The sequence below is a fragment of the Dendrobates tinctorius genome, unplaced genomic scaffold (assembly GCF_039654945.1).
Source record: "Dendrobates tinctorius isolate UK_male_01 unplaced genomic scaffold, ASM3965494v1 ptg000020l, whole genome shotgun sequence".
NCBI classification, from domain to species: Eukaryota; Metazoa; Chordata; class Amphibia; order Anura; family Dendrobatidae; genus Dendrobates; species Dendrobates tinctorius.
In genome coordinates, this window is record NW_027361688.1 from 33,701,830 (window position 1) to 33,728,739 (window position 26,910).

The window sequence follows — 26,910 nt, forward strand, 5'->3', positions numbered from 1 at the left end:
AGGAGGTTTTCGTTACCAGTGTGAGACATGTAATGACTGACAGTTCGCTCTCCTGATCTACATGACTCACACTGGTATCTCTCCCTTAAAATAATCGCTGGAGGCGGATTCTCAGGGAGATCTATGTCCGGCCCATAGATCTTAACAGCTCATTTACATATTAAGAAAACTGTGGATTTCTCTGGAATAAAATATTGGATCACAGACATCAAGGTATCATTTTACTCAGCTTCCTATGACCTACTTGTCCATATAGACGGCTTAGGAGGGTTGTTCCTATTGATAGATTCCCGTTAAACCCACCATACACTTTAGTGGCTTATCTTTTAGAGAACAATTGGTTGTAGGACAAAATCGGACATCTCCACCAACATCATCTGCCTGAGGCCACCCATACACATTTTTGGGTCTTCGGGAAAGATTTTTTATTTGGAAAGCCAGATCTTCTATGAAGATAATAAACCCTTTTGTTGCATTTTAGGAGCACGGGATCCCAACCGATATGGGGTACGCAGTGGCTCCTCATCACTCTGGTGTGTACCCCATACATGTACAACTCTATGAAGCCTGGAAGCAAATTTGGGGAATTAAAGTTACGAGCACTGAGGAGTATCCGCATCTGAAACCTGCGCGCTTCCGAAGAGGATTCATCCATGGAGGCATTATGGTTCGTGCTAAACTAAGGAGTTTGTCGTTTTTATTAATAAACAGTAAAGTTCATAGGGATCTAAAAATGGACCCCACTCGTATGAATGAGAAATAAGAAATTCATCTCTTGGAACGTTTCCCATTTATTACCGTAGCTCTTTTGAAAGAATGCCTCATTGGATGGTGATAGGTGCTGATGTCGTTGTGTTGACAGGTGCTTGCAGAGTCTCGCATCTTGCTGGCAGGTATTATGCACCTATCCTGTTCATTATACAAGGACTTGTGCACAATCCCTGCCGGCCGCACATGCATCCGGGCGGACATCTGTCAACGCAGCGTCATTAGCACCTATCATCTCCCGGTGCGGGGAAGTGAGAGGCGCTGGAAAAGCGCTAGTCACTAAGACTTGAGGCCCCCCCCCCCAAAAAAAAATAAAAATATAGCAAATGTACAGCATATAAGACCAGTAATAGGTAATATAAAATCTGTTAATGATGACAGACCTGATCCCTTCTGGTGATCGGGACATAGTTTTAAAGGGGTATTTTGATCTAAATGCAGCTACGTGGACTGGAGAGCCGCATGCCATTCTGTGCTTTGGGATTGACTAAAAAATGCAGCTGTGTGGGCTGGAGAGCCGCAAGCCATTCTGTCCAATCTTAGTCCGAGTTATGCAGCCTAATAAACGGTTTCCCATATCAACTATTATGATGGGAAAACCTGTTTTAAAGGGAGCCTGGTTTAGTGTTCCTGTCTGCCGCTTTGAGCAGTAGGGGAGGGCTCCTGCTGCAGCAAGGTGCCTAACAGAAAGACTGGGACTTACGTAAAAGAATAGTTTATGGAGTAGGATCTATTAATATTTTTAAAATAAAAATATAACGTTCTGCAGGCTAATATTTTGGATTTTATGAGGAATGCATCTTCACCTCTAACAATTTTTTATTTTTTTTTAACCATAGGTGCTGCCTCGCCAAACCTGCGGCCTCTTCACACACACCATATTCTATAATGAATATCCCGGGGGCCCTGTGGAACTGGATAAGATTATTAATGGAGGAGAACTGTTCCTCACTGTACTGCTAAACCCTGTGAGTTCCATCTCAAGAAAAATGATGTCCATGGGTGTGGGCCGCTGCCGCCGCCAGCTTCGTTATTTATCTTCCGTCTGCGTTCGCATCCCCTCGTGATATCATTTGTACTGCTCATCCCTGTCCCCGTGCAGCTATTTGTGTCCAGTGTGTGATCTAGTGCTGCGTCCTGACCCCCTTTATTGAGGCTCTATGTAAAATCCCAGATATATGGCGCAATACACGAGGCTGCAGTACTCCGGCTCCAGATCCCAGGTGCTCCTCACTTTAGCTGTTCCAGTCAATCAGATCAATAAATGGCCGGGCTGTTGTAAGCTATAAAAAGCCATTAAATGCTCTATCAATATTTGATGAAAGAGTAATTGTTTCCCAGGCTTCTTCCTGCACCATATACTGTATATACCATATATTGCCGCGCACCGATAACCTCTAACATCCTCGGATTTATTCCTGTTAGATATAGGTAAAAAGGGGGCAAGGACAACGGGATTAAGTCACTGAGCAGAAACCTTGAGTTCCACCGTAAAGGGATTACCTCATCTGTAGGGCCTCCGCATAATATAATATTCCCTGTGCAGAGACGGCAGTTAGGAAACTGTCTCATAGGGGTGCAGGGAGTGGAACCTGGGGCGATCAGTTGATCACCTAGAGTAGGGTTCCCCAACTCCGGTCCTCAAGGCCCACCAACAGGTCATGTTTTCGGGATTTCCTTAGTATTGCACAGGTGATAATTGCATCATCTGTACAATACAAGGCAAATCCTGAAAACATGACCTGTTGGTGGGCCTTGAGGACCGGAGTTGGGGAACCCTGCCCTAGAGAGCCACATTCAGGAAAGGAGAGGTTTTTTTTGTTTTTAGGGGGATTGGTTTCTCTATAAAACGAAATCTAGTTCCATCATAAATCACAGTGAGCTCCCGCTTTTCGAGTAACGTGACTGTAATGTAACGGACCTCATGGTCCAGGTTTCTCCTGAAGTTTGCACGAGATGAGACCCCAGATTGGGTAACTTGGGGTCGTAAGACTGTAGGGAAGGGGACATCGAAATAGAAGAAAATAGCATCCAGTCCCAGGTGATGAGTTTCAACAGGGAAGGGGGTCTCCTTGACGTGACTATACGTGACTTTGACATTATTACTTTGGTTATCATGTTTTACAGGCTAGAGATTTTCATTTCCTAATGGCGTGTATGAAGCCCGGTTGCCTTTACGAGACCCTCCCTAGTAAAACTAAAACTTAATGGTCGAAGTAAGCAAGAAATCTAGTTCCCTTCTGTCTGATCAGACACCACTGAGGTTAATCTCCTGATCCCTTGGCTGGGGTTGGGGTGTAGTAATATTTTGTCCTGCTGCAGCTAGTTGTCTCGCAGCCACACAGGGAAGGTGAGTGGGACATGGCTGGTCTCCTGAGACACCTAGAGAAGAGTTCTTGAAATATATCTCAGTTTTCATTGAACCATGAGACAAAATAGAACGTAAGAAAAGGCGGGAGGAATTGGTGGATGGTTTTACACCTTTTTTGGCCTCTAGTGGAAGTTTATGAAAACAAATGTGGTGAGAACCTATTAAAAGATGCCCGGGTCCTACCACATATGCAGAGAAGGGTGTAGAGAAGTTATCCAAAAGATCGTGGACAGGAGGGCAGCATAACGTTGTCTTGTCCCAACTGCTGTGGGGGGAGATGGTGTAGCTACAGATGGGGGCGCCATTGTTAGATTTTTTTTCGGCAGCCCCCTCATCTTTGGAAACTAGTCGTAACCCTACAGCCAGCCGCGCAGATTATCTCCACCGCTCACTTTTCCTCGGCAGCAGGAGCCATTTCCTTGGATTTGGCGTGATGGGCCATATGTGCTATCTCGCTGCAGTACAGCCGACGTCTACAATGTATTCTCATTTGGCACTTTTTTTTTTTTTACTTTGAAGCCATAAAAATTGCAGAAGCTCGAGGCTGTAAATCCATCCGGAAGTCCCCAAAGTGCCATGAGCCGGGAATTCAATGTGATCCAGTTCATTGCTGGGGAGGGGAGACTACAGAAATATAAGACGGTCCTCTCTATAGATCCATATTAAATGCATTACATACAGTATATTGCTAACGGTGCCTCTGTCTTTTCCCCATGCTTTACATTGCTGCACTGATTTTCAGATTGTCCATCGTGGCCCACCACAAGATTTTCACCAGCCAGTTGGCCTCAATAAAGCTGGTCATACACATGAGATATCAGCCATCGGCTATCTATCCTATCACCCCCCTCCCCATAGACATGAACACCCGACTCGGCCGAGCATTCATGCAAGTCAACAAGGGGAGAGGAGAGAACTGTTGTCAGACTCCTCTGGTCGCAACCAGCCTGTCTCCTCTTCACTTTCCCTAGACGCCTGCAGTTAACAGACCTTTAGTGACATGGTTACATGACCAAGATGTCACCAAAGGTCCCTCAGCAGTCTTAACCTTGGAATAGAAATGCTAAGGTCCCTTGACAATTGCCCAGTTTGCCCCCCCTAACTGTAAATAGGGCTTATTTTTGGAGTAGGGCTAATACAGTTGTGCTCAAAAGTTTACATACCCCGGCAGAATCTTTGCTTTCTTGGCCTTTTTTCAGATAATATGAATGATAACACCAAACCTTTTTCTCCACTCATGGTTAGTGGTTGGGTGAAGCCATTTATTGTCAAACTACTGTGTTTTCTCTTTTTAAATCATAATGACAACCCAAAACATCCAAATGACCCTGATCAAAAGTTCACATACCTCATTTCTTAATACCGTGTATTGCCCCCTCTAGCATTAATGACAGCATGAAGTCTTTTGTGGTAGTTGTGGATGAGGTTCTTTATTTTCTCAGATGGTAAAGCTGCCCACTCTTCTTGGCAAAAAGCATCCAGTTGCTGTAAATTCCTGGGCTGTCTAGCATGAACTGCGCGCTTGAGATACCCCCAGAGTGGCTCAATGATATTGAGGTCAGGAGACTGAGATGGCCACTCCAGAACCTTCACTTTGTTCTGCTGTAGCCAATGACAGGTCGATTTGGCCTTGTGTTTAGGATCATTTTCATGTTGGAACATCCAAGTACGTCCCATGCGCAGCTTCCGGGCTGATGATTGCAAATTTGCCTCCAGTATTTGCTCATAATGTGCTGCATTCAGCTTTCCTTCAACTTTGACCAGATTTCCTGTGCCTTTGTAGCTCACACATCCCCAAAACATCAGCGATCCACCTCTGTGCTTTACAGTAGGAATGGTGTTCCTTTCATCATAGGCCTTGTTGACCTCTCTCCAAATGTAACGTTTATGGTTGTGGCCAAAAATTTCAATTTTGGTCTCATCACTCCAAATGACCTTGTTCCAGAAGTTTTGAGGCTTGTCTTTGTGCTGTTTTGCGTATTGTAGGTGAGATACTTTGTGGCATTTGTGCAGTAATGGCTTTCTTCTGGCGACTCGACCATGCAGTCCATTTTTCTTCAAGTGTCTCCATATTGTGCATCTTGAAACAGCCACACTGCTAGTTTTCAGAGAATCCAGTATTTCAGCTGATGTTATTTGTGGGGTTTTCTTTGCATCCTGAACAATTTTCCTGGCTGTTGTGGACGAAATTTTTGTTGGTCTACCTGACTGTAGTTTTGTTTTCACAGAGCCCCTGATTTTCCATTTATTAATCACAGTTTGAACGCTGTTCACTGGCATTATCAATTCCTTGGATATCTTTTTGTATCCCTTTCCTGTTTTATACAGTTCAACTACCTTTTCCTATAGATCTGTTGACAATTCTTCGCTTTCCCCATGACTCACAATCCAGAAACATCAGTGGACTGATCTGCTTGCAGCGAGCACCTATTCAGATTAGCAGACTTTTCAAATACTGCCCCAGCCCTCCAGTGGTGGCAATTGCAATAGCAGCAAAGAATTTTAAAGGGGTTGTCCACTACTTGGAAAACCGCATCTTAAATGTAACCGTGCCTCGTATAAAGTAAGAATAGCATATAATCACATGCCGGCGCAGCGATGTTGGTGCTGTGTCTCTGGGTGCTTGCATGACATTGGCAGCAGCGCTCATGTAAGATAGCAATCAGCGTCCGCTGATGAGCTGCAGCACGCACACTTCCATCCTCCGAAAGGGAGAGCGCTGCAGCCCATTAGCGGCTGCTGATTGGCTGCAGCACTCACATGACATAATGTCACGCAAAGGCCTGCGGTCTGGGAGGTGAGTATAAGCTGTTCTTATTTAGGTGTATATATACTGTATATATAATGTGTGTAGCTGTGTGTTAGTTCTTCCTGACCGGCAGCTGTAATGTTTTATTTCAGATCAGCATTTTTATGACCCACTTGTCTAATTACGGCAATGACCGCCTGGGACTGTACACATTCAAGCACTTGGTGCAGTTTCTGAACACCTGGACAAACCTCAAACTGCAGACTCTGCCTCCGGTACAGCTGGCCCATAAGTATTTCCAGATATTTCCGGAGGAGAAGGACCCCTTGTGGCAGGTAAGGGAAATGCAACCCATGGAATAAAGGTAGAAAAGGAAAAATGTTCCAGCTAACAGACCCGACTGTGTCTCATTCACTAAATGAGGACGGTAGGGACTAATATCATTGTCTCCGCTTATGCACATGAGTGTATTAGGGGCTTCATTGCTTCAAGGTGAGGGGTAAAAATGCAGTGTTAACTGAGGGGCATTCACAGTTATGCTAAAAGTCATTGGAGACAGTCAACATGGTTGTTTTCAGACCGACCACTAATAAAGCTTCATCAGCTGTCGGCCAAACATTTTTCCTACCCTCCCTCAAATACTTATGCATGCTGATTTTTCTTGGATATGCATGTGTCCTCAATGTCCCTACTAGACCACCTTGAGACTAAAATATCAGCTAACCCTCTTGAGACTACAGGATCAGCTAACCCTCTTGAGACTAAAGGATCAGCTAACCCTCTTGAGACTAAAGGATCAGCTAACCCTCTTGAGACTAAAGGATCAGCTAACCCTCTTGAGACTAAAGGATCGGGTGTGTTAAAATTTAACACGACAGCCGTCAGAAGTGTCAGGACAGACCCATACACCATAAGCGATTGTTCTAGCCCTCAATGAAAACAGCTACCTATGCGGTGCCTGTTGTAAAGGTTAAACCTTAGGTGACGGCTATAAAGGATGCATGGCCACCTTTATACATGAAGCCACGTTCCAGTGGAGCTTACCGGTCCGTTATGTTTCCTATAAATTCTTTATCCCACCGAATGCTGAAAACAGCCTGGAGCTTGAATGGCGTCCAGAGCTGCCGAGCGGTGCAGCTCCTCCGGGAAGGTGAGAGGTGATTTACTACACAGGGCTATCATCTCTTTCCAGAACTGCGCGGAGCACACAGCAATGCAGAGCAGGAAGGCAATCATTACGTGTCATCTCCACTGACCAGATACAAGTATGAAAGGGAAGCTTGGAAATAACAATTCCTTAATTTAGTTTAGAATTGCACAGAATTTCAGTTTTCTCTCCTTGCTGCCAAACCTGTTTTATAAAGGTCTGTAGATTATTTAGATCACCAAAGATGGCGCTTTAAAAAAAAAATTGTCCCCCTCTCTGTTTATTTTGGATCCCTAGAGAATTTAAAGTCTACGCACACATTTGGCTTGGACTGGCCAGCAGGAGAACAGGAGAATCTTCCGGTGGGCCCCTGTGCACCCTCTTATATGAGCAGTACTTAACACTGTATACATGAATCACTATGTACAAAGGCGACATCTCATTCATTTAACAATCTACCCAGCTCATTGTTAGCGCAGTTTCTTCTCTTCCACTCTGCTCTGTCAACAAGTTGTCACCGCCGATCATACTGATTAATAGCCGGCTCTCCATAGTTTGTCAGCAGGGAGTCGGCTATCAATCAGCTTCATGTTGGCAGTGACGACACCCCGTCAACAGAGCAGAAGAGCAGTAGCTGCCCTGACGACGGGACATCACTGGAAGCAGGAAAATCGCCGGCAGGAGCGGTCCGTGACCACTCTAAGCCAGGAGAGATTGTCACAGGGCAGAACAGGCCGGTACTGTCATTTTACTAAGGAGTCAACTATTGAAATATGGATGATGACACCTGATCTGTACAGGTGAAGTATATCTTGTACATGTACAAGCCACGTGCCCCCCAAAAATGCAAAAATTGGCAGTGAAACAATGTGCGGCCATATTTTGGGGTGTGTGTCACTCTACCGCTATGTGTATAGGGGCCCATTTCTGTTAGTGTCTATCTGCCTAGTTTTACATCAAAATGGGGCATCGGTATCTCAGAAATGGAAGAAAATTGTGTATTCAGACCCTTTTCTGTGTCACCCAGGATGAAATATAACTGATTTCATGTTGGGTGGAATTCCTTTGTAATCTTTCCATCCTATTTTAGGATCCATGTGAGGACAAGAGGCATAAAGACATTTGGTCCAAGGAGAAAACCTGCGACCGCTTTCCCAAGCTGCTCATAATCGGACCTCAGAAAACAGGTATCTGTCTCTTTAAGAGCTGCCAGATGCCTGCCTGGAATAATGGCCCGAGTATGTGTGCGCACCGGCGGCGGAGCGATCTTTGAGCATGCAACACCTCTGAGCATAGGATGTTATATTTGTCCCATGGGAGGTGGGATTATTAGCAAATGCGGAGGGGCAGGAAGGATTACAACATGATGAAGAGTATGAAAAGAGGGGGAAAGTGAGATTAATACAGGATGTGGCGCGTTCACAGTGGGAGCCAGGATTAGAGCAGGATGTCAGGGAGATGGGTGGAAATAGTGTGGGAAAAGAGAAAAAAAAAAAAAAGTTGTCGAATCGAAGGACGGCAAAGCACTGAATATGGAGCTGGTGCTCCGGTATATGAGCTGGCACAGCTGCCGGGTAGCGTGTATAATGGCAGCTGCAGCGGATGCTTGTTAACAGTGAGACTGAAGTGTGGACACTATGTCCGCCTGGCGGAGGGGACGGGGGTTTAATGTGTCTACATATGTGGTCGAGTTAAACATTTGTTAAGGGTCTGAGGTTTCCATGGTCTAAAGACGCTCGTTTCGTCACAACCTTGCAGTCTAAACAGGCTGCCGATCACCCTGCTCATTTCTCGTGAGTAATAACCTAAGTTTTCTTTAAAAATAATCGTTTTCGGCAGCACATAGTCCTGTGTAAACAGGAGATGTGCTGCAGAGAGCAATGGCATCCTACGGGCACTGAATGATCTATTACTGATTTGTTTTGTGCTCATAGAAGTGCAGTTGGTCTGTCTAAACAGACTATTAAAGGGAATCGGTCAGCAGATTTTTGCTATTTAATCTGAGCGCTGTATGATGTACGGGCTGAGAGCCTGATTCCAGTGATGTATCACTTGCTCAACAGTTTACTACAATTTCAGTATTTTATCACCAGGAGATTATCATTGTTGGACTAGGTGTTTCATGCAAGGAAGTCCAGCTAAACTGTAACCCCGCCTCTGGAACTGATTGGCAGTTTGCTGACAGTGTACACAGGAGGCTGCCAATCAGATGTGTGGGCGGGGTTATACAGGGTTTAGCTGCTACATCTACAGCAGAGGAAAAAGGGATTTTATCAAAACTGAACAAAGCAGCCCAGTAAGTGATACATCACTGGAATCTGGCTCTCTGCCCCTACATCATGCTGCTCTCAGATTCCTTAAAAAATATATGCTGAGTGATTCCCTTTAAACAACCGCTGATCAGCAAACGTGTAGCCAATCGGTAGTCATTTAATGGCCGCCGTTAGCCCTGTGGCCCATTTACACTAACAACTAGAGATGTTCAGCGACCCCTCTGGCAAAGACAGACCGGATCAAAAAGCCGGAAAAAAAAAACAGATAAACAGATCCAAGCAATACAAAACAGAAAGCAAAGGTTCACTTTAAAACCGGTTTGGAATTTCTTAGTTTTTTTTCACTGGATCTTTACAAATGGATCCAAAAAGGACATGTGAACAAAGCCTAACCCATCAAACCCGCCTGTGTTGAAAGAGTTGATGGAGAATTTTAGTATTGGTGTTTCATATTAGGAAAACTACCCAGTGCCCAGTGTAAAACCACTCAGTCTTGAACCATTCCAGCAGAATTTTGATTACAGCTCTTGATGTAAATACAGCAGATGACACGAGACAATGATCAGTGATCGGTGGTGTTTTATGAGCGCAGTAAAGTTTAATATTAACTTGTTTTCCACTATGTTCCACAGGAACCACTGCATTGTACCTCTTCCTGGGAATGCACCCAGATCTGAGCAGTAATTACCCCAGCTCGGAGACCTTTGAGGAAATCCAATTTTTCAATGGTCAGAATTACCACAAAGGGATTGACTGGTATGTTACATCTCATTAAGCTTGCATATTACTCCGCCATGGAAGAACACTGCAGATATCTTCTTTCAGGTTATTATAGCTGATAACAGGTAACAGAATAGATCATCCATCGGACTGACAAACAGACTTTAGATTCTTGGGATATATTGACCCTGTAGTTTGCATTTTTAATAATAGCTCTTAAAATGGGGGACTAAGGCCCCAAAACACTTTGCCACAAATCTGGAATTTTGGACCCGGTGTAAATGGCACTGTTCTCCTGAATCTGGCGCTGTGTTTCTTTTGTTCCTGCTCCTCATCGTTCCTGAGATATGGCCATATCTTTCTGGTATGTTAATTAAGTATTTTCAGCCAACTGGGCATGAGTCGCAAGAATACTTCAATAGAGAAGAGTCAAGAAAAACGCCCACTTGGCTAAATAGACCGGATATACAGTTGGTACGGAAAGTATTCAGACCCCTTTAAATTTTTCACTCTTTGTTTCATTGCAGCCATTTGGTAAATTCAAAAAAGTTCATTTTTTTCTCATTAATGTACACTCTGCAACCCATCTTGGGGGTTGTTTCCTTGATATATTTGCTCCCATTCAGAATACATCCAGTGCTTCACATCCTAAAAGGGTTTCCCAGATTCAGAAAAGATACCAGATGATGCCACCACAGTGTAGAATGACTTTCCCTTTCTTATCTTGCCCAGCTCTGTGCAGCACAGTTAGTGCCAAACTCAGGATGTTCCTTGTGGGCGGAGTTAGCTCGCAATTTGTACCACCCCCGAAGAATGATATAAACATCCAAATGGCTCTTGGCAGAAAAATGTTTCCCCGCCCCTGCTGTTGCATGGCATAGGATACTGTTGTGTAATTATTCTTTTTACTTATGACACTGCCCTTCTGCCTATGGACTGGGCACAATCAGCTGTAAAAAAAAAAAAAAAACATGCCCTCTTTAGTGGGGAGAATGGGCAGAGCTGGGGAGATTGCTTGTGAAATGGGCTTCCGGAGATATTACAGCCATATGCAGTACATGAATCATATCCACAACATTTTCAAAGATTGAAAAACCCCTTTAAGGATCCTCTTTAATACTACTGTAAGACCAGGATAAGTATTTTCCCCTTAGACATGGCTTGGATGTAAATGGATTTTTGTCTCACTCTCTAGGTACATGGATTATTTCCCCATTCCATCGAACACCACGTCAGACTTCTACTTTGAGAAGAGCGCCAACTACTTTGACTCAGAAGTTGTTCCCCGTCGGGTAGCGGCTCTTCTGCCTAAGGCAAAAATCATTACAATCCTCATTAATCCTGCGGACCGCGCTTACTCCTGGTACCAGGTAACTGACTCATTTGCATGCCAGATTCATTACTTAAAGGGCCAAGAAGCCTCCGTGCAACTTAGATGACTGTTGTTTCATCCGGCAGTTATCATGTCCGACTCATACTCAGGAGTGTGTTCTCCATGAGACGTCTCTGATGGTGACTTATCTTAGAGAATGAAAAGGTCAGCAGTCCGAAAGCGGACATGCTGGATCCTTATCTCACCAAACATTACCTGTCGTTGACTCCCATACCCGTAATATGATGCTGAGTCACTTTTTACAGACAAGCCGTGAGTGTGGGAAGTCAAGGAGTCCGAGGTCAAGAGCCAGGAGGGTACGTCATAAACAGAGGCAAGATACAAAGGGGTTAGTCAGGTCACAGTCCGGGGTCAGAATTCCAAGGTCAGAGTGCATCAAGGCAAAAGAGGTAATACACACGGGTAATCAAACGCAAGTCCAAGGTCCGGCAACAAAGATCAGAATATAAGAGTTCAGAGCGCAGAGCAACACACCATTGAGCTGAAGGCTACGGCTGGCAATAGCCCCAACATAGCCAGTCAACTAAATGGCCAACCAATCAGCCTCAAAAGTGCAACACCTGGAGGATTTTCAGCCGGGTCGACTCAATTGGGCTGCAAAGAAATCCCATACAGAAAACCATCAGCCCAGTATGCCTCCGCATACTATAGGATGGCCGAGTTGTTACAAAGCGGACAGCCTCGTATGCCCCTGAAATCCATAGGATAGCACTCACTGCATCCCTAGGACACAGTGATCGGTGGGATTGTGACACATAAGACTGTCGTTCTAACCTGTTGATATCAGTGGCTTTGGCCGACATTAGTCAGATGCGTATGGGCGCTCCAAGTCTTACAGAATGTAACAGACTACCATAAAATGTCTGGTGTCTACTGATAAGTGACCTGGTTTAATTTAATTTTTCAGCATCAAAGGGCCCATGATGATCCTGTAGCCCTGAAATACACTTTCCAAGAAGTCATAACTGCAGGAGCAGACGCCCCACTAAAATTACGAGCGCTGCAGAGCAGGAGCCTTGTCCCCGGATGGTATTCCACTCATATCGAACGATGGCTAAACCACTTTCATGCTAACCAGGTGAGTGGGAGACCTCTGAGCGCACTGACCTCCTCTCTCGTGTGGAGTCTTAGCAAGAAAAATCTGCATTATTACTGCAAATTTGCTGCTCATTTCCACTTCTGTATCTGAGACGTTGCATTTAGTATTGTCGCTTTTAGAAAAGATTATTATGCAAATATCAAATGTTCCAATGGACCATCAATCCTTTGCGTGGTCTCTAGTCCTCTGCGTGGTCTCTAGTCCTCTGCGTGGTCTCTAGTCCTCTGCATGGTCTCTAGTCCTCTGCGCGGTCTGCAGTCCTCTGCGCGGTCTGCAGTCCTCTGCGCGGTCTGCGGTCCTATGCGCGGTCTGCAGTCCTATACGCGGTCTGCAGTCCTATACGCGGTCTGCAGTCCTATGCGCGGTCTGTAGTCCTCTGCGCGGTCTGTAGTCCTCTGCGCGGTCTGTAGTCCTGCGCGGTCTGTAGTCCTCTGCGCGGTCTGCAGTCTTCTGCGTGGTCTGCAGTCTGCTCAGATCCCTGTGTATGTGGATGGAAACCTCCATTCATATATATATAATTGTGACCTGTCAGAAGACTTAGTGGTGGTTCGGGTGCTGAGATCCCACTAATCGCTGAATTGAAGGGGCACAAGTGCTGAACTGTCCACTGGGCACTGTTCTCTTTGACATTTTGTGAGCCTGTAAATGGCTGACCTCGCCTTTCTGAGAGTCAGCCAAGTAAAACATTAGTGTTTAACTGAGCCCTGCTGCCCCTTTATGATAGCAAGCAGTTGGGGGTCTCCCTTCCCACTAATGAAAACTTTAGACTTTAAAAAGTTATTCTCATATTAAATTGGTAAAATTGTAAAGTGCTTTTGAAAACAAGTAAAACAGTGTCCGGTCTCCTAGGCATAGAGCGCAGCGCTTACAAGCTCTTTCTAATAGAGTTTGTAAGTGACACTCTGACGCTGCCCCGAATCGTGGACCCCTTTGCTTTACTTGACATACCGGGAAAATGTCTTCGCTTGCAGTATCCGAGATTGCAGATTTCGTGCTCCTAAAGACACATTTCGAGAAAACCTCTTTGAGTATCCTTTCAACACCTGCAAAGACAAATATCATAGGAAAGTGATCATTAATTTCGGGGCTTTTTCTCCTTCCCCCTAGATATTGGTTTTAGATGGTAAACTGCTGCGCGCTGAGCCTGCCAACGTAATGGACTCTGTTCAGAAATTCCTTGGACTGGCGAATGCCATAGACTACCACAAAACTCTGGCGTAAGTACACCACTTGTACATGGCACGCTAATTTTTATAATAAAGCGTAACTTTTTATTTTTTCATTTTATTTTCTAATAATTCTTCATAGAGCTCAGAGCTCTGCTCTTTCGATAGAGAGCCCCGAACCCTCTGCATCCCGCATACAGCCAGGAGTTTAGTGATCACCTTGGGTCATCGATACCAGATAAATGGAGGTCCAAGTTCTGCCGATTAACTCATTAAAGTGGCCAAAGCTCGTATTGTGCGGCTCGTTCCTTGTCTCTTGGGTGGGAGAGTCCAAAAACAATTCTCAGCCACAGTGTTAGAGCTGTGCCAGATCAGTTGCGTGGTGGCCTCTTCAATCAGTTGATTGACCCAGACCCCCATTAGACTGATTTTGACCACCTATTCTTGTAGTAGGCCATTAATATTTACTAGTCACCGATATTTCATCAAATTTTGCAGATATCAGTAGTACAAATGGATATAGTTAATCTTGTACTGTATTTTAGCAGAGAAATTTGCTTCTTTATCCACTTATGAGCCACTTCTTCAATCCCTGCTTACCTTTCTGTCCAAGCTTAAATCCATCATTGTCAAAGCAAGTCAGACTGCTGGCACAGTGAGGGGTCAGGTTACACCTCTTATTATGTGGATAAGGGAGAGGCAGTGGCACAGATGTGTGCTGCAGCTTCTGGAAAGCAATTTTTCATTCCAGGGCTGGATTCACAGTTACACAGTTTGTATGCATCACAGAGACAGAAGAGCAGGAATCCCTTTTTTTTCTCTATATTCAGTGTATGGGAGACATCATAACAGCTAGTCTACATCCACCATCTCAGAAAAATCAGACAAAAAATGTACAGAAGAACCAATTATACTAAAAAATACAAAATTCCACCAGCTCAGAGACAACTGAAAATTGGAGCTAGAGCTTCCAGAGGGGAAAACTAGTGAAAAATGCAGGATACAAGCCAGAAATAATGTTATTTCACGTGGACACACCAGAAAGCCTATTCTAAAAAGTTATTCATGGTATTTTTAAAAAAATTGGATCATTTTAGTGCAGTATCATCAGGAAGTGTTAAAAGGAAGTTGCGATTAGAAAATGAACTTTGTTTAAATCAGGTCTTTAGTTACATTTAGGCATTTAAGTTTTGGTAATTTTTTCTCATCACAATCTGTATTGCATAAAAAAAATAGAAAACTTGCAATTATTACCCTGACCACTAGGGCTTGTTTAGACTCTAACTTCCTGTTGTAACAGGAAATAACACATGTACATTGTCAACAATAGTCAGAGCCCTCTTTTGTATTGAGGTGTCTAATGAGCGAGTGCAAAGGTCATTGTAAAGGGGGTGACCTAACCTGATTGGATCCTGTATTATCGGCAGGTGTTTCCTGTCATTGTAATCCTGCCTCTGCTGATAAGGAGACTGCTGAAAATTCTTCCTGAAAAAGACAGGAAGTATGAATCTAAAAAAAAAGCCCCAGTGGCCACTGTGAAAATTGCAAGATTGCTAATTTTATTTTTAATTAAAAATTATAATATGAAAAAAATTAAAAAATTGCCAAAATGTTTAAAAAGAAACGTAGCACCGAAAATCTTGATTGAAACAATAGGTAAGTAATACCCTATACTCTAAAAAACGCATCAAAAACCTGTAAAAAAAAAAAAAAAACACACACAAACTGCAAGCAGCTTTTTTTCTACCAAAGCTCTGGTTTTCAGTGCAGAAAAATCTGCTGCAAATACTCAAATTGTAGATATACCCTTATTGATGCCATTTTGGGGTAGATACAAGTCTTATTGAATATTTTGCTGTGTGGCGGCGACCGATATAACGCAATTCTGACGTTTTTCAATTTTTTTTTGTTACCAATCAATTGTATTAGTTTTTATATTTTGATAGATTGGAATTTTGCCTAGTCCAGGGACGTGTGACTTTAGTGTTGTAATTTCAATACAATCAGTGTTTTATCACTGCCTGACTAGGTCTCACATGTAGGCAAGTCCAGATAATCTGTATAACCACGCCCCCCACCATTGATTGGCAGCTAGCAGTGTACACAGGAAGCTGCCAATCAGGGTTGTGGGCGGGGTTATACACAGCTCAGCATTCTACATCTGCAGTAGAGAAAACAGAGATTCTATCAAAACTGCAGCAAGCAGCCCAGTAAGTGACACATCGCTGGAATCAGGGTCTCTGTCTCTACATTATGCTGCTCTCAGATTACATAGCAAAAACCTGCTGAGAGATTCCCTTTAATTCCTTGAGTGATTGCAAATCACCAGTGTTCATCACTTGGTTCCAACTGCCGGGATCCTTTCCCAATCCTGAGCATAAAAAGTCTGCGGCTCTTCGGCAAACTTGCGATATACTGCAAAATGATATATACGAAATACCCCTTTAATTGGAAAAAAAAATATTACAAATGGACTAAAAACTACTGGATAATATGCAGTCACTAAGGGGTTAAGCCATTCGATTTATGAGATGCATTACTTTTTTTTGCACTCGGCCTCATTAAATCAGATCTGTACTTAACATAGAGAGACATTTGGCACTTGAAGAGCTGAGAATTTTCCGCTCTTGACATGTCTAAATGGCAACTCAAGGATTTTCTATTTTTCACTTAAAACTCTTAATTGACTTAAAAAAAAAACAAAAAAAAACAAAAAACGTTTTCCCCCTGATTTTAACACTTTATAGTTGGCAGCACAGACATGTAATTAGTGCAATTACCTCACATGCCTCACACCAGGGAAGACCCGGGTCCTTTATTTCTTTCTTTTTTTTTGTTTCCAGGTTTGATGCCAAGAAGGGATTTTGGTGCCAACTTCTGGATGGCGGGAAAACCAAATGTTTAGGAAAGAGTAAGGGGAGAAAATACCCGGATATGGACTCGGATGTAAGTTTTCAGAAGTTCAGTGTTATAATTTAGTGTTAGACCCATTTTTTTGGATGAATAGAAGATGTGAGGATCTGTTCTGGTCTTGGTCTGTACAAGTAAAGTTAAAGGGGATGTCCAGAACAATTTTTTTTTTTTTTTTTTTTTAACTATGGCCTAATAACTAACAGGCAGAAGCAACTACCTGCCTGTTCTGCCCAGCACCGGCTCAGAGCAGTCACTGGCCGCTTCTGCCGGCTATTCGGCCGCTCCACGTCAATGAGAGTAGCTCTTCCTCTTCGTAGCTGCTCTGTCAACTGGGCGTGACTATCAACGTCATGCTGATTGACAGCCTGTTCCCCCCCCCCCTGTTAGGCCGTCATGCCTTCCAATAGAGTAGAGCGGAAGAGAAGTTGCTGCTTTGTCGACGTGACTTCAGTGGAAGCAGCTGAATCGCCGGCAGGAGTGGTCTGTGACCACTGGAGGTATCTTCTATGAAAGCAGTCTTAATACAAGGCACGTCACTCCGAGTGTGAAGACGGGGTGCACAGAAAAAGGGTACCAATCCCAATACAATATAAAAAAATAGGAAATCTGGCACTCCCAATTGCAGAGAAAAGAATTTTCGTTTTATTCACAGCTTTAGTTTTCCACAAGACATTGTGGAGCGCTCCTTTTCATATTGATATGACGCACACCGGATAGTGCCGACTTTCATTTGATGTTTCTTCACAGCTCCACTTGATCGGCTCTTTCACATTTGCTCCCTGCTACTCTGGCCCACGAGGTCTTTTGTGAGCATTGACAAGATTATTCCCAGGTCTGAAGAAGGTCCATTTAAAGGACCAAAACGTTACACAATAAATGTCTTGTGGAAAACTAAAGCTGTGAATAAAACGAAAATTCTTTTCTCTGCAATTGGGAGTGCCAGATTTCCTATTTTTTCTTCTATGAAAGCAAGCATGGAAGCAATACCATGCTTGGCCTTCTCCCATCACCGGCCCCATTTGTCTCAATTATACGTCAATGGATTTACCAAATATAGCCGAGCACAAATCTTGACAATTTCTGGAAGTTCCATATTAATAAAGTTTAAATGTGCATGACCTACCTCCACTCCATTCAGACCGTACACTGTAGAGGATCATACTTGGAATCGTTGTGGGTCTCAACGGTCATATTCCCAGCGATGAATAAGTTATCCCATACCCATGTTATTCTGCAGCTATTAGAGTTATGAGTTTTTGTAGTACATGCTCCTTTAGAACATCCTTTCAACTGCTGCCCGACAAGATCTTTACACTATATTGAAACAGTCAGTGTAAGGGAATTCACCAGTCTAAGCCTCTCTGCTTCCAACTAAGTGCTCAGACAGTGGGATTTCCCGTACACAGACTGTTTTAATGTTGTGTATGGATCTTTACTGAGCAGCAGTTGGAAGCAGCTTCTAAAGGAACATGAATCAGCACTGAAGAACTGTGTTTGGAAGAGAAGGAAGCAAAATTAGATTATGTTCTATACTACAAAAATTAATATATCTTTTCAATGCCTGGTGGAAAAATAAATAAAAAGGTTTGCTTTTTAAAGAAAATTGTGTTAAAAAGTCTAGAAAATGTCTGGCCAAAGGGAAGACTGTGTGAAGACTTTTGTAGACCACACTCTCCTTGTGCTACATAGCGTTAATTCTTCTTGAGTAATCTTTATTTCCTTTTTACAGTCACGATCTTTCTTGGCGGATTATTATAGGGACCATAACATCGAGCTCTCCAAGCTGCTGTACAAGATGGGCCAGACACTGCCCACCTGGCTGAGAGAGGAGCTGCAGAACACGAGGTAGCTGTTGGCTGCTGCTTTTAGGAAGAGGATAAGGTCTCAAGAATTTGACCAAGTAGTTACGGCATCAAGGAACTCAAAGGCCTTTCCGCTTGGCAAGTGACTTCGATGAAACGACATCGACATTGACGTCCTTTACTCCTGAAGGCATCACACGCAGCATCGGATATGCATCCTGAAGGGCCTGTTTTAGAGGCCTGGTTTATATTATGTAGGATCCTCTGCTTTCTAGGGTCTTACAAATTTGTGTGACTGTTGTAAACTTGGACTCAACCACTTCTAAAAAAAAAAAGTATTAATAAAAGAGCCCCAATGACATGGGCAGTTGGATAGGTCTGGAATCGAACTGTCCAACAACGTGAGCTGGTGTCCAAAATCCCTCTGTACTGGAAGTGCCACTAAGCTATGAAATACCATGTATTTCAGGAATATTTCCCCGTCTTCCCACAAAGAGACTTATTTCCAAGCTGCTTCTTGGAATCGCGTAGATAACTGAATGTGATATTTGGTTGAGTGAAATCCTTATTATTCATGTAATTAGTGTACAGTTTGGTGCAAGCAGTGTATTGAGCTATTTTCTGATTAACGCGCCTCCTACGGCAGCACTGGCGACACAGGTACGAAAGCTTTTAAAGGGGTTCTAAACACCTAAATTATCCTCACGTCACCCCATACACCTCCCAAAAGAAAAAAAAAGAATAGAAAATCTTCTATATTCTATAGCATTTTAATGTACAGCCAGACACTAAATGAGTCTGCACTCTCTTCCCCTCTCACAGCAGGACGTTCCAGCACTAGTTAGTTACTGTGTAAAATCAAGCTGTCTATAACTAAATGCCATTTTTTTTGGACCATAAGACGCACCCCAAATGTAGCGGAGGAAAATAAGATAAAAAAAATATAATGTGAAAATGGGGGTCCGTCTTATAGCCTGAATGTGGCTTACAGGGGGGTGGGGTTGTGGCATTGGAGCGGGGTCATAGTAGGCAGGAAGTCGGCGGTTGCAAGAGTGGGGCAATGCTGCGGGCCCTGTGCTTTGAGGAGGTGTCTCTGCTGTGCGAGGCAGGAGCCATTGATCTCCCAGTGGTGGGCTTCAGTAAAATGTTGGCGGTGTGAGGCAGAAGCAGAGTCGCCACTCTGCACATTGGGTGGGCTTCAGGAAAATGCACATGCGCAGATTGAGATCTTTGCTCATTGAGTTGGCATTTTACCGAAGCCCGCCACCGGGAGATCAGTGGATCCTGCCTGGCTTCACCAGGATACCCCCTCCTCCCATCCCAGGGCCTGTCCCCACTCTTGCCGCCATCATCTTCCTGCAGTGGCAACCCTGCCTCCTCTGACCGCGCTCCACTGCCGCCCCTCCAATGGCTGTTAAGCTACATTCGGACTGTAAGACGCAGCCCCATTTTCCTCCCAAAATTGTGCATCTTATAGTCCGAAAAATACAATACTTGTTTCTCCATTTTATGAACAACACAGGAATGGCACATGTCAGGTGTGGGTGCAAGAAACTCTGACCCTGCTCCACGAATAGCAGGGGCCAGCTGTTCTCAGCAGAAGCCAGAGCTAGCCCTGATAGCTGCTGTTGACCCCATTAAGTACTGCTGTCTATCACTATCAGAAGCATTTAAATTATCTGTTGAAAACAAGTTATCACCTGTCTGAAGGATTGTTGGGAGTCTGACAGATGAGACCAGCAGAAAAGGGCACTATTATCCCAATAAATTGGAGTGGCAGTGCACATTCTCATCCACTGCTTCATTCATTCCCTATGGGACTGCTGAGCACTGTGCTTGGCTTTTTCTGGCAGCCCCCTACAGAATAAATTGCACGGTGGTCAGGCGTCTCACCCCCGCCGCTCCATTTTGAAACGGGGTTACAAGTGCCCCATTGGGACTATAAACATACCCCCTTTCTGCCGATCGGTATGGGTACCAGAAGCCGAACCCCTGACTAATCAGCAAGTTGTCACCTATCCTGTGAACCACCCCTTTAAAGTGAGGCTATGAGGAAGATGCTTCGATTTGAGCCCCCCATCGTTCACTCGCGAAGTGATTGCAGGGAACCGATATGAGAACCGAAATTTAACTACATACTACAATGCTGTAGTTTTGCACTATATAGAGCAAGCAATCACAGGTACAAAAGGACTAAAAAAAAATAAAAATAACCAGAAGCTTGAATCGCCTATCTTTCCCCCAGGCAAAATTGAAAAAAAAAACCTATTTGGTATTGCCACATCCACAAAAGTCTGATCTATCATAATAATAAATTATTTACCCTGTACAGTAAATGCCATAAAGCAAAAAAAATAAATGTAACACCAGGATTGCCATTTTTCATTTGCAGCACCTCCACACAAAAAAATGCAATAAAAAGTGATCAAAATTTCATATGTACCCTAAAATGGTATTAATAAAAACTCCAGATCACCGTGCAAAAATCAAGCTGTCACACTGCTCAATGGATGTAATAGTTAAAAAGTTACGAGTCTCCAAAACTGGCGTCACAATTTTTTACAAAGTTCAAAATTTTTTTAACCACTAAAATTTAAAAAAAAAATAAAATTTGGTATTGCCGTAATCATATTGAACTAGAGAATAATGTAACCAGTTCAATTTTACAATGAGCACCAAAAATACAAAAAACCCCAACATTTTTGCGTTTACAACCCCTTTAAAAAAAAAAAAAAAATGGCAGTGCCTCTCCAAAAATGGCCGATAGCATCCCGAAACATTTGCCCGATTTTTGAAGAATGAGTCTCCAGACTTTGCCGTCATAGGAATCTGACTAGAATACACTGTAGCAATAATAATCAGGGATTCTGTGATGTAAAGTCACGTAGGATTGCAAGCTTTCAGGACAGAATGGCGGCTAGTGACTCTAGATGGGAAGTGTCCCAGCATGCAATGCTCTCGTAGTATAGCTTAGAGTTCACATATTCGCCAATCTCTGCTCTTTATTCCCTGTGTACATTGTCATTGGATTTTCTTTTTACATTTGACGGTCCTTTAACCACTCTGATACTGAGGACTAATAATGATTTTTTTTTTTTAAAGGTGCAGTCCCACTTTTCTATATGTGCTGCGGTTATAACTGAGCTGCTCAGTAAAATATTCCATTTCAATGTTACATTTTTTAATCAAATTTTGGATTTCGGCTGCTGCTACGTGGCGATTTTTGGACACGTCCAAAAATCGCTACGTTGTAGTTTAATGCAGGAGGATGGGGTTGCACCACAACCCGTAGGGTACTGAAACCGTGACCAACAAGTTGCAAAAAATCTGTCTTTGATTCTGGCTTTTTGATAGTCTGGTTACTCTAAGGGTCGCAATGGAACCCAGTTCACCTGCATTACTCTTATGTGGTAGCTGCACAGAGTAATCTGTGGCCGTGCCACCTTTGTCATGGGCAAAGTCGCAATGTAGCCCCACCGAATGTGGTCGGTAAAGCTCTTTCCGTGTAATCGATATTATTATTAACTTTTCCTTCCTTTTATAGCATTGTTTTAAATCTCGCCCCGTTCTCTTATTAACCATGTGGTAATGTCATTAAATGGAATGAAATGAAAGTTATTCTGGTACCAATAATTTTGGATGAGGTGGAGCTCCAGCCATACAACCCTCACTAATGCTTGTAAAGTAGTCGAAATAAAGTGTCTTACGTATGGTAATTATTACTGGTGGTACCGCTTCATGTGCCATCTTGGATATCTACAAGATTTCGGAGGTGTCTGTGGGAATTTTTGCCCATTTATCCAGAAGAGCATTTGTGAGGTCAGACATTGATACTAGATGAAAGGTAGGGCTCACAGTCTCGGTTCTAGTTCATCCCGAAGGTGTTGAATGGGGTTAAGTTCCGGGCTCTCACACCAAATTTCCCCAACCATGTCTTTATAGACCAGGCTTTGTGCTCTGGCTACAGTTATGGATAACAGAAAAGGGCCTTCCCCAAAGTGGTCCCACAAAGTTGAAAGTAAACAATTGTCCAAAATGTCTTGTATCCTTAAGTATTAAAGAGGTTGTCCACTACTCGGACAATCACTTCTCAATCGCTATATTCCCACCTGTAAAATGAAAGCCTCCTGTACTCAACATTCCGGGTATCCCGGGGCTTGCGTGACACTATGTCATGTGAGCCCTGCATCCAATCAGCGGCTGTTCACTCTCACTTCCTTGGCTTGGGACATAACTGACATCCGGAGGAAATCAGAGCAGCAGCAACTCACTTCTTCCAAGTGTCAATTTTGTCCGAAGAAAGTGAAAGTGAATAGTTGCTGATTGGTTGGAGGGCTCACATGACGTAAAAATGTCACAGAAGCCTCGGGAGACACATCATTGGCACCGGAGATAAGTACAGGGAGAATTTATTTTCCAGGGGAGAATATTTTGTAGTGGACAACCTTTTTAAGATTCCCCTTTACAGCAACTAAGGGACCTATGTCAAGAATAATAATATAATACCATTATCCCTCCTCCAACAAACTTTACAGTTGACACAATGTAGTCGGGCGAGTAATGTTCTGGAATTCTCCAAAACCAGACTCAAACACCAGATGGAGAACTGTGATCCATCACTAAACAGAGTACGATTCCTCCAGAGTCCAATGGTGGCGGAACTGTGAAACTTTATATTTTTGTTCAGTATATATAGGGCAGTGTCTGGAACCACCACCACAGAAAACTTTTTTCATGAGTTGAACTCAAAGATCTGAGACTTTTTCTATGTACACAAAAGGCCTTATTCTGTCAAATATGGTCACAAATTTGTCTATATCTGTGTTGGTGAGCTCTTCTCCTAATCTGTGTTGGTGAGCTCTTTTCCTAATCTGTGTTGGTGAGCTCTTCTCCTTTGCTGAGATAATCCATCCACCTCACAGGTGTGGCATATCCAGGTGATGATTAGACAGCATGATTATTGCACAGGTGTGCCTTAGGGTGGCCACAATAAAAGACCACTCTACAATGTGCAGTTTTACTGTATTTGGGGTCCGGAAGGGGGGAAGAAAACCATTCAGTGTCTGGTATTACCACCCTTTGGCTCTCCTTCGCATAGAGTTGATCAGGTTGTTCATCGCAGCCTGTGGATGTTGGTCCACTCCTCTACAAATGTTGTGTGAAGTTCTTGCATGGCCAACATACTCACCGGACATGTCACCCATTGAGCATGTTTGGGATGCTCTGGATCGGTGTATACGACAGCGTGTTCAAATTCCTGCCAAGCTTCTGGCAACTTCGCACATCCATTGAAGAGGAGTCGACCAACATTTAGCAGGCCACAATCATCAACCTGAAGGAGATGTTTTACACTGCATGAGGCAAATGGTGGTCACACCATATACTGATTGGTTTTCTGCCCCTAAAGGGCACACAATACTGTAAAAGTGCACATTCTAGAGTGGCCTTTTATTGTGGCCACCCTAAGACACACCTGTGCAATAATCATGCTGTCTAATCATCATCTGGATATGCCACACCTGTGAGTTGGATGGATTATCTCCGCAAAGGAGAAGAGCTCACTAACACAGATTAGGCGAAGAGCTCACCAACACAGATTAGGCGAAGAGCTCACTAACACAGATTAGGCTAAGAGCTCACTAACACAGATTAGGCGAAGAGCTCACCAACACAGGTTAGGAGAAGAGCTCACCAACACAGGTTAGGAGAAGAGCTCACCAACACAGATTAGGAGAAGAGCTCACTAACACAGATTAGAAGAAGAGCTCACCAACACAGATTAGGCGAATAGCTCACCAACACAGATTAGGAGAAGAGCTCACTAACACAGATTAGGAGAAGAGCTCACTAACACAGATTAGGAGAAGAGCTCACCAACACAGATTAGGCGAAGTGCTCACTAACACAGATTAGGCGAAGAGCTCACTAACACAGATTAGGAGAAGAGCTCACCAACACAGATTAGGAGAAGAGCTCACTAACACAGATTAGGAGAAGAGCTCACTAACACAGATTAAGAGAACTCACACAGATTAGGCGAAGAGCTAAGGCTGGTTTCACACTAGCGTTTGATCGCACAGCGCATCGTGCGCTAGCGGGCGCACGCGCAATGTTCCCCTATCTTTAACATGGTGGTCGCAGGGTCTTGCGAATGTACGCGCTCATCAGCGTTTAGCTTGCGCTGCACATTTTACAGGTGTGCGCCCAGACGCGCCGTACGCTACATGTTGCATTTTTTGTTCCGCCTACATCGTTAAAAAAATCGTGTGCGCTCGGTGTGTGCCCAAAAATAGCATTACAGTCTATGGGGTCGCTGACGAGCGCTTGGCAGCGCGCGCGTCAGTGCCTTGTGCGCGCATGCAATTTGAGTAAACAATGTCTAGACACTTGTCTAAAACTCCCCCTAAATAAGCAACATTGTTTGGGAGGAGTGTAGATAAAAGATGTCTTCAGGGACAATTACTCTACAGACAGCCTTGCAGAGAGAACAGACAAGAGCCTAGAAGAGCCTACAAGTGTGGATTCAAGCTTCAGGTGCCAAAATGTGAGTATTCTTCAACATAATGTCTGTGTGTCCTGTACAATTTTATAATGTACTAATGTATTTTTTATTTTCATTTCTGCATGTCTTCTTTTGGATCGGTCTATTCGCCATCTCGGCAAGAACTGGCCCAAGCTAATCGTGAGGTGAGGATGTTGCTGCCTTTGGGTAAGTATAGCTGCCTCTAGAAATGTGTTTTAATTTTTTCTTTCTTTACAGACATCGGTCACGGGCACTGAAGATGAAGTGCGGGAGCGGTCTGAGCGGGAGCGTTCTGAGCGGGAGCAGTCTGAGCGGGAGGATTCTGAGCCGGAGCAGCGTAGTCAAGTCGTGGCAAGGAGACGCAATGTGAGTATGTGTTATTTTTTTTTTCTGTCTTTATTTATCTTGCTTTTTCTCTGTTTCTTTTTGTATCTGTTTCATTTTCCAAAATTCAAAACATTATAATATTATTTACTCTGTCGCCTCATTGGGGGACACAAGACCTTGGGTGTTATGCTTTCCGTCCACTAGGAGGCGACACTATGCTTAATCTGAAAAAGATTTGGCTCTGGCTCCTCCTCCACAGCATACACCCCTGGGAGGCATCCGCCTTACCTCAGTTTTTGCTTAGTGTCGCAAGGAGGCACACCATAAGAAGATTCTTCTTGACACAGATGAAGAAAAGAGGGTCTCTCTGAGACTCCCGGCATGGCTCCCTCCTCGGTCCTCTTTTTAGCGGTACCCGGTTGAGGTAGAGATGGCTCTTCCCCATGTCGCTCCCTCCCCAGCCCTTCGGGTGCATGGTTCGAGGTCGAGAACCCCCCTCCCTCCCCAGGCCCTGGGCCTTTTGGGTTGAGGCTGAGGTGAGGAAGAATTCCTCCTGATGGCGGTGAAGCGCCCTCCCTAACCCCCTCTAGGGATGTTAGGTTGAGACACCGCAGGTAGGAGCTGCGTTCGCAGCGCTAACTTTATTGTAGCCCCAGCACTGCTGTGGTCTACTATGGGGCCGGGGGCTGTCATATTTGGGCCACAGTATACAGGGATTCCTGTCCCTGCGGCAGCGTCAGCCCTCTAAAGGGGTCAAAAAGACCCTTCACAGGGCTGCGCTGCGTATATAGGGGCGTCCGGGCGATATGGCACTCATCCGGGGGGGGGTTTGGTTCGTTTTCTGCCCCCCTCCGGACTACCGCGCCGCTCTGGAGCCCTTCCCGGTCAGGATTTTGTACTTTAGACCGCGGCTTCGGCCTAAGCCGAAGCCGCCGCCCTTGTTACCGCCCCCGGCCCGCCCCCCTGGATGATGATAATGACGCTGCACAGCGTCATACAGGGGGGCGGATCGAACCAGGAAGGCGCAGTTTTGCCTGGCTGCGCGCCCTTTTTCTGCTCTCCGCCCCTCCTCCCTCCCACCTCTTTACCTCAGGGAAAGAAGAAGAAAAAAAAAAAAAAAAAAAAGCAGCGCTGCTATATTACTCAAGAACGCTGCACAGTCTCCAGGGGGCGCAGAACCAAAGTTTTTCTGCTGGCGCCGGATCTAGGAGCACACCGGTGGGGTAAGGCACAGCAGGATATTATCCTGCTGTGGACGCAGACTCCCTATAGGTTCCCTATAGCGCTCCTCTGCATAGCCACCCCAGTAAGGTTTTTGGTCAGAATAACCTGCCGGCACTCAGTGCACTATGTCGGTCTCCAGGTCCGAAAGAAGGAAGGTTTATCTGCTGTTACGCAGTCTGTTCAGCCTGTAAAGCCAATCTTCCCAGTGGCAACATGCACCGTACTGCTAGAGTTGTTCCCAAAATGCTGGGTCAGTGCCCCAAGAGGCTCCTGTCACTGTTTCAACTCCACTGACATGCCGGTATGGGCCGCATCTATGTCACAGTCCATAGATACGCTGACTTCCACATTGCTTCAGGCTATGCAGGGTCATATCCCAGCTATAAGCGGACAGGCAGTCCCTGGCAATGCTAGTAGTGAACGGCTCCATAGGTC

General features: G+C 44.4%; 1 protein-coding gene across 1 annotated transcript in view; it reads left to right on the plus strand.

The window, feature by feature from the left end:
- NDST1 (N-deacetylase and N-sulfotransferase 1) overlaps positions 1-22,117 on the plus strand; it is a 68,066-nt gene extending 45,949 nt beyond the window's left edge. Inside the window, exons 6-15 of the mRNA XM_073567968.1 lie at positions 482-667; positions 1,608-1,736; positions 6,041-6,223; positions 8,126-8,222; positions 9,941-10,064; positions 11,224-11,398; positions 12,329-12,499; positions 13,628-13,737; positions 16,530-16,632; positions 18,329-22,117. Of these exons, the coding sequence (XP_073424069.1) occupies positions 482-667; positions 1,608-1,736; positions 6,041-6,223; positions 8,126-8,222; positions 9,941-10,064; positions 11,224-11,398; positions 12,329-12,499; positions 13,628-13,737; positions 16,530-16,632; positions 18,329-18,448 (1,398 nt within the window). The 3' untranslated portion in view covers positions 18,449-22,117. The remainder of the gene's footprint in view (positions 1-481; positions 668-1,607; positions 1,737-6,040; positions 6,224-8,125; positions 8,223-9,940; positions 10,065-11,223; positions 11,399-12,328; positions 12,500-13,627; positions 13,738-16,529; positions 16,633-18,328) is intronic.
- The last annotated feature ends 4,793 nt before the right edge of the window (positions 22,118-26,910 follow it).